Here is an 8,978-nt window from a genome sequence, read left to right as displayed (position 1 = left end):
ATGGTGGTACAACCACATTCACAGCAGTTAGTAAGGACAGTAATGCAATCTGAAAAGGACATTGGCAAGCTGTGAAATGGATTCTACGGTATATTCAAAAGACCGTGGATGTTGGATTACTGTTCAAGCAGGATAATACACTTGGTAAAGGTGTTATTGGGTACGTTGATTCTGACTATACCGGTGATTTGGACAAGCGAAGATCAACCACCGGTTATGTGTTTACACTTGCTGGAGGACCAATAAGTTGGAAGTCTACACTACAGTCTACAGTTGCATTGTCAACCACAGAAGCGAATACATGGCTGTAACAGAGGCTGTAAAGGAGGCTATTTGGTTACAAGGTATGGCTAAAACCTTGGGTTGGTTCAGGAGCATATTAACGTGTATTGTGATAGTCAAAGTGCTATTCATTTAGCAAAGAATCAAGTCTATCATGCACGTACAAAACATATCGACGTACGATCCATTTTGTGCGGGAATATGAAGAGGGAAATTTCTTCAGAAGATCAAGACTGCAGATAATCTCGCAGATATGATGACCAAGGTGGTAACAACAACCAAGTTCGAACATTGCTTGAACTTGATCAATATCCTGCAAGTTTAACAGTTGAAGAAGGCACTATCAGTATTGTTGTCAAAAGTAGAAAGAATGTGTGAAGATAAGATTATCCTAATCAAATCTTCAAGGTGGAGATTATTGGATACCTACAATCTTTGACTTTTCAAAGATGAATAGTGCAGAAGTTGGCACCGAAAGGCACCGAAAGTAGAAAGTAAGATTAGTTGGCATGGGATAATTGCAATTTTGGTCCCTAATTGTATAGGGACATTGCAAGTTGATCCTTAAACCTCAACTATAAATAGGCCTAACCATTTCTTACTTTCTTCATCCACACTTGCCATTCTCTACTTAAGGCAATTGTTCTCTCTCCCTATTGTAAACTTTCACTTGTATTTTGGAGTGAAATATATTGGTAGTGCCCGAGACGTAGGCAAAATTTACTGAACCTCGTTAAATTCTAGTGTTCTTTATTTTGTTCTGCATATTTTGCAAGTGTCATTGTAGTGATTTATTGTGCTATTAAATTACGATAGAGGATATTCTGGCTAGGAAAGATCTGGTATGTAAGCGATCCTCGTGATCCACCTCTCTTTCCTGGGAATTGAACTTAGTGTGATTTTTCAGTACAATAATTTTACTCTTTCACACGCTTCCGCGCAACATGTTATATGTGCAATTATAGTGTACATACAGCAGAACAAGAAACACCAGAAGCATAGAAGTCTCCAAAGGGTAAGCAGATATGTCGTTTGCATTATTACAGCATTTCTAATATTATCCTTTGTTTGTCCTGTTTATGTTGAAGTATAGAATAAACTTAACAAACAACTTCTTTCTTTCTTTTGAATAAGAGAGAGGAATCCTCACGTATTTAATACATGCAGCCTATAACTGATCTTTAACAGCTAACAGATAACCGTTACTACTTTCAACAGACTTTAACTACAAAACCGTTTATGAAATACTCGTAACAATCTGAATTAATCAATAATGAATGTGAGATTATTTATCTTTTGAATATCCAGAACTTTAACTATAGTTCCATACAAGTTAAGATATCAATATTTCAAGATTAAGATATCAATATTTCAAGATTATAACCTTTTATATGTTAAATTCCACTAAGGAGTTGGACCAAAAACAGATTTCCTCGAATGAGTATTGGATGCAATTTTAAAGAATATTACACTCTAAGGGAATAACTCGAGTTCAAACTTTAAATACGACATTATTAGAATGGACAACTATAAACCCCAAAAAATTAGTCTCTATATGCTGTCAAACGGACACAAGGGGTTGGCACCCCCAAATGAGAAATCTCATTTTTGTCCCTTTAAAATTTATGAAATTTTAAGTTAGTATATGGTAAAATTATACTTTGCACCCAAAACCATAACATTTTGATTTAATTCTTTAAAAACTAAAAAAATAAGCTATTAAAATGGTAAATTACATTTTAGCTCTAATAAAAATGTTAAATTTGGTTAATAAAAATTTAAAGTTGGGAAAAAATAATATTATCTATTTTTAACATTATTCATGCATTGATCAGTGTGCAAAATTCTGGTTGGTACAACCGGAATTGACCGAAACGAGCCAGTGCAATCGGTACGGACTAAAATTACATTGGTGCGGAAAAGAAAAGTGTTCGTTCTGGCTTAATACTGGAATGGTGCCAGTGCAACCGGAACCGGTGTAGAGCCAACTACATTGCTTAGGCCAATAAGTTATTGGATTGATTGTTGAATAAACTCATTCACTAAGTAAGGCTCAGCAAAGTAAAATTGATGAATTCGAACTACATTAACAAATTTCTTATCTTTATTACAACTATGTTTGATGGAATGTATATATTTATATGATTTATGGTTCGTGTACCAATGTTTCAATTTAAAAAAAAATAAAACTATATTATTTGATTTATTAATAAATTATTGTAACAATTAAGTTGCACCAAAATGAAAACGATATAACAAGGTGGGTCGCATCATAAAGAATGCAAAAGGCTGCTAGAATAGAGGAGGTGGAGGTTCACACTATAGATGGTGGTATGAAAAGTTAGGCTTGAGTTTTAAGAGAATATAAATTATATGGGCTACTTTGTATATCTTCATTTGCCTTTGTGCTTAGAAGTATTTATAGAGGGAGATTGATAGATAGTTCGATATTCATTGAGTTCTCTAATCACAAAGATACCGGTAAATGATAAATATCAATATTATTAGAATTAATTTGAAGAGACTTTTCTATATATGTATGATGAATCTAGTGAATTCACTAGAAAAAGGGTGTGATGGGATATTTGGATGAGGTGTGAACTCATGTATGAAAGAAAATGAAGAGAAAAAGGGTGTAAGATATAGGAAAGCTTAATTGACTCTACTTGGTGCGTAGTAGCAGTAGATAATTTTGGTATTAGTACAGCATATACTTAGGAGGTAACATAGAAGTAGGATAATAATTAAAAAGTGTACTTTCCGTTGACAAAGATAAACAAAATTACATAATAAAATGAAACCAAAAATTCCTGTCTTCCTTCACACTCTAATTCCCTGCTTTTTCTGTTTTTGGTAAGAGGCCGACAAAGACATTCTCCACTGTCCCTCTATACATTCTCATATATGGTCAAACCTCGAAAGGGATTGTTGATAATTCAATGGAAAAGCCTTAATTAATTCAACATTTTAGGCTTTTAAATATCCACAATTAATGGATAGCAATCGAGTGCTTCTACACACAACAATTCCACTAAACTACCTATCAATATTTGCATATCTTGATTAATAAATTTGATCAACTTAAACACAATAATCTCAAAATAAGTTCGTATTAAATTTTTTTCACTTGAAATTATCTTAAATTTAAAATCAGTATAATCCAAATAGTCATTTAGAGCGCTAAATAAAATACTAAAAAGTTAAATTACAAATTTGAAATTTAATCTTTATACTTTTATTTCAGGAATTTAGTCTCTCTATTTTTTATATTTTAAAATTTAAGTCCAATTATAAACCCTATTAAAATTATTTTATTAAATTAAGGTTCATTACAATTTATATCATTATACATTATTACCAAGCGATCATTACGGAGTACATGATATAACATAACAAGTGTTAACGTATTAAACTTGTTATCTAGCCATCATTATAGAGTACGTTGGAGGAATGTTTTTGATGGGACAAGGATATTTGTAACATGACAGATCTCACTATTCATTTTACCTTTGATGGGATAAAACAATTGAACTCACATGATGTTTAGTAAATGACTTCGTATTTTAAACGAGGTCTACACCTCCGTTGTTTAAGTGGTAATCTTCTAGAGAGGATGATTTTACAAGTGATTTTCTGATATGCTGGTGACAGATTTTCTGTTTAAGTGTCTTCTAAACTTCCCATGTATTCTAACATGAATGGAACTTAAAATAAAAGTATAACAAAAAGGAATATTCAAAACGAGAGGATATGAAAGAATATGAAAAACACGTGTCACAACGAGAATCTCCTTTCCTCTATGCTTTGCTTTTTTAAAAAAAAAATCAGAGTGAAATTAAAAGACTAAAAGAGGTGGGGGAATGTGCAGTGCAGATAAGAGAAAAAAAGGGCATGGATTGGAGTCTTGTACCAGAAGAGATGTTGCTTCTAGATATTAATTTTTGGGGGTTCTTTTAGAAAGAGAGCAATACCCATCATTAAGGGAATTCGATGCAGTCGTCTCTCACAACACATGACATGAGCTTGTCTTTTTTTTTTTTTTACTTTCATGTAATGTTTAAAAAAAAAAAGCCATTTGTTATCGTTTTCAAGTGATGCTCCTTGTCATAATATCCCTAAGTTTGCAGAGAAAACATGTTGTAATTTGGGAGAGAATATTTGTTACCTTCCTAACCACTTTCATTAAAGTTAATAGCAGAAGATTCCCAAGGTTTTTTTTCTTTTAACCCTTTTTTCCCCCTTAATTTAATCACATTACAGATATATTCCTTCCTTAAGAGTCAAATATATATGATATTTCTTTTCTCTCTGCTGAATTCCATGCACTCCATTATAGCGCAATTATGCAACTTTCGAAACCAATAAACAAAGTTGCATTGCCTTGGATACTTAATAGCTAATCGATATACAAGTGGGATCAATGCCAGGTCTACTATATGTGTATACATATTTATAATTTTATAGGGCTAGTTTAATGTAAAATACTAAGATTAATATACTATTTATATACAAGCGAATCTAGAAATTATTCTTTTAGGGAGATTAAAATTAAATTATAAATTTTTGAAAGGTCAAAATGTAATTTTATTATTTATTAATTTATAATTTCATTATTTTAAAGGGACTAATTTTTTTTTTCATTTTAGAGGTCAAAGTGCAATTTTATCATATATTAATTTATAATTCTTTTAATTTATGAGTGGTTTGATGTCAATTTTCCATTTTGGGAGCCTATCCCCCATTAAATCTGCCCTTTGAATTTGACTTAAATATTCATTTTGGTACTTGACCTTCTTTTTATTAGAACACGCATATTAAACATTCATTGAATCACATGTTGTTTGGTCTAGGTATTAAATTGAACATTGAAACTAAACTCAAGTGCCAAATAATATATTAGCCCAAGAAGATATTAATTAAAAAGTTTTTGAAATCTAGGAAAAGAATCAAAAGGATAATACATCTTCCTAAACAATCAAAGTAAGCAAAAATAAAAGCAAAAAAAAAAACACTAAAAGAAAGAAAGCAAATAAGAAGAGGAAGAATAATCTTTTGCATGGGTGATTTCGAATTTCGTACAAAGACTAAGCACATGACCTTTATGTTTTTGCTTTTGGACCCTTGTTATTGAATGTTGATTGATTCCCTTCTATCTCTATTTATTTATTTTTCTTCTTTTAATTGCCTTTGTTCTTTGCCCTTAATTACCTTTATCTTTATTTCCCTCTCTACAACCCTACTTTATTCCCCAATTGAAACTCACCTTTAAAAGAACCGAATCCTCATTGTGTTCACAAACCACTTATAATACCCTTCCCTTCCCTTTCTTTCTATTTGTTGGTGTGTGATCTTATAGCTAGCATGTCACCACTATTCTTCCAAACAACAACTTTTATCAGATAGTTTTCTTTTTCTTCTTCTCTTGTCTTTTATTACAGTCAGACACTCCGTACAAAAGCAAAAACATGGCATCATCTTCTTCTTCTGAACTAACCCTTGATTGTAAACCTCATGGCCATTTTGCGGCGCCGTCCAAGTGTTACGCAGACCAGCAGCAGATTGTTGTTGTTAATCATACATTGAAGCTTGAAGACTACCTTTCTCGTCTCGAGGAAGAACGCCTTAAGATCGATGCTTTCAAACGTGAACTTCCCCTTTGCATGCAACTTCTCACCAATGGTACTTTACATATATATATTATAGGATATCAATTTTACCTTTTGATTCTTAAATTTTTTTTATATATAATAGAATCATCACCACCTTGAGATCCAAATGACAAGAAAGAACTCAAATATTTTTTCCTAGAGCTGATTTGTTATAAGTTCCTACCTTTTTTCCTTCTATTACAATCATTTTTATTTATGGCATTTAATTATAGTTTTAGTCTAGCTATTGTTTTGAAATTTGAGATTTAATCTCTTAAGTTAAATTTTACATGAATTTAGTTCACTCTATTTTTATAATATTATTAGTAGGTCAAATTGATAACATTGTTAATTATAGTTATTAAAGTGATAATCTAATTTTTTTAAAAATATTATTATTAATTAAATATGATTAATTATATCTCCATGTGTAGCTGCAGATCTTGACATTTTGGAGGGACAAACTAAAATTTTAATGATTTTAATGAAAGTTTTTAAAAATTTGATAAATCTAACTACTTTTAGAAAATTCGAAGGCTTAATGAGAATTTTTTTTAAAAAAATTGATATTTCTAATTGAAACTTTTAAAAATTTGAAAAGTCTAATGAACTTTTTTTAAAAAAATTAAGGTTTAATCAAAATTTTCAAAAAAAAAAGTATAATAAAAATTTTTAAAAATTTTAGAGACTTAAATCTCAATGGCAATCCGCCTTTGTCCATGTGGCTCTAAGACCAAATGACCGAGAAAATTTGCATAATCAAACATCTAGCAATTTGATGAGTTTTAATCTACTAATAATATTATAAAAAAAAATTCAAGTAAGTTAGAATTAGCTATGAATTCCAAAATTGTAACGGTACTAAAACCGGAATTATACAATTTATAGAAGTTAGAATTAGCTATGAATTCATACGATTCAATATATGCATACATTTTCTAAAGAACTAAAGCAATAATGAATAGTAAGAGTTATTTTTTCCTTGTTTTCAGCTTTGGAGTCATCAAGACAACAACTACAGGCATACCGAGCGAATCAAGGACCAAAACCAGTTCTTGAAGAATTCATGCCCCTCAAAACCTCAGTGTCGGAGAACATAGACAAGTCCCAAACCATATCTGATCATAAAGCCAACTGGATGACCACTGCGCAACTATGGAGCCAAGCAGGACATTACGAAACCAAACAACAATCCTCCTCAATTACTACATCATCCCCTAAAGACACTGATATTGGTCTGAATGTTGTTAGTCCCAAGTTGGGATCATCATTAGATTCCAAACAAAGAATTGGAGGAGCTTTCCTTCCATTCTCCAAAGACAGAAACTCATGCAGTTCTGCTCTCCCTGATTTATCACTTGCTTCTTCAGACACTGAAAACGGAACATCTTGTCAACAAAGAGATGATGGGACAAGTAACAACAGAACTGATGGGCAAACAACGAATGGTTCTAACACTAATCAACCTCATAGGAAAGCTAGGCGTTGCTGGTCACCTGATTTGCATAGGAGATTTGTCAATGCTCTCCAAATGCTTGGTGGCTCTCAGGGTACATCCTCATTTTTGTCTTGTTGGCCTTTGTTTAGTTGATTTGAAGATCATATCATTGTTTGTAATCATGTTTTGATGGTTATGGTTACAGTTGCTACACCGAAACAGATCAGGGAGTTAATGAAAGTTGATGGTTTGACCAATGACGAAGTGAAAAGCCATCTGCAGGTAAACCTGACACAGTACCAAACACTGGAAAGATATGTCGGTGGCTGATCTTGTAATGCCTTGGATTTTTTTTGGCAGAAATATAGGTTGCATACAAGGAGACCAAGTCCAATTCCACAAGCAGCAGGAGCTCCAACACCCCAGCTTGTAGTCTTAGGTGGTATCTGGGTTCCACCAGAGTATGCAACCGCCGCCCACAGTGGGGGTCCCGCCATGTATGGTGCTCACCACCACCACCACCCAGCAGTTCCCCATGCACCACCTCACTTCTGTGCATCACCAGTGCCACAAGAGTTCTACACTACTGCTGCAACCCCAGCTCTACCTCCACCTCACCACACCTTCCACCACCAACTCCACAACATGTACAATGCACGAAACTCACCGGAACCTGACGTCAGGGAAGCCGGAGATCGGTCAGAGAGCATTGAAGATGGCAAGTCTGAGAGTGGTAGCTGGAAAGGGGAGAGCTGTGGGGATCAGAGAATAGGGCTAGCTGCACTGAGAGAAGAAGGTGAAGAAAGCAATAGAAGTGAGATCACTCTCAAATTCTAATAGTGCTTTTAGGGTTTAGGGTTTCAGTAATGGTTCATGCTCTATATTATTTTGAAATAAAAAAATTAATATCTTTTGTCCTAAATATGTGAAGCGAGGAGAAAAAAGTGCATTAAAGAAAAAGCAATCGTTTGTTTTGTACTTCTCAATTGATTTTCACTCTCTTTGCTTTCAATGTTTATTTCAGAATAAGATTGAATATTGGATTATTTGTTTTTAGCTTTTCTTTTCTTTTTCTTTTTTTTGATTTTTCGCTTTTTTCCCAAAGTTTGGACCAAATGGATTATATATTAAATTCACTTATCAATTTTGATTTAATATATAATTAGTAAATTAATTTTAATTTTGATTCAATTGTACAGGAAACTAATATGTTATTTAGATAAAATTTATTTGTGTATAAAATATGTAAATGTAAAATGATTTTATATTAATCATTATGTTAGTGATTTGTAAAAATTAAATCAAATAAAAATTTTATATATAAAATTGAATAAAATCAAAATTGATGTATAATTTTGAAATTTATACCAACATGCTTTGAGTATATAATAGTAAAATTTGTTAGATCTACTGATAAAAAATTGATATTATTTAAGTAAATTGTGTTTGAATTTTATGGATTAAAAAAATAGCTTACTCCAAAACACCATTTAACGCGTCACTCTAAACTTAATCAAATTAACCAACGAGAGATCTCAAATGGAAAATAAAGTCAATTTGAGGAGGGCTTCATTTAGTGTTATTATACATTGCAACAATAAAAACGAAAA

The 8,978-nt window shown here is 32.2% G+C and overlaps 1 protein-coding gene across 1 annotated transcript; it reads left to right on the top strand.

The window, feature by feature from the left end:
* Positions 1-5,478: 5,478 nt before the first annotated feature.
* LOC107930787 (myb family transcription factor EFM) lies at positions 5,479-8,414 on the top strand. Its single transcript, XM_016862504.2, has 4 exons — positions 5,479-5,961; positions 6,923-7,480; positions 7,574-7,650; positions 7,729-8,414. Exons 1-4 carry the CDS (start codon positions 5,748-5,750, stop codon positions 8,203-8,205), a joined length of 1,326 nt encoding a protein of 441 aa, XP_016717993.2. The 5' UTR covers positions 5,479-5,747; the 3' UTR covers positions 8,206-8,414.
* The last annotated feature ends 564 nt before the right edge of the window (positions 8,415-8,978 follow it).

This window comes from Gossypium hirsutum, chromosome A07, assembly GCF_007990345.1.
Source record: "Gossypium hirsutum isolate 1008001.06 chromosome A07, Gossypium_hirsutum_v2.1, whole genome shotgun sequence".
NCBI lineage: Eukaryota > Viridiplantae > Streptophyta > Magnoliopsida > Malvales > Malvaceae > Gossypium > Gossypium hirsutum.
This window is presented reverse-complemented; position numbering and strand designations above follow the sequence as displayed.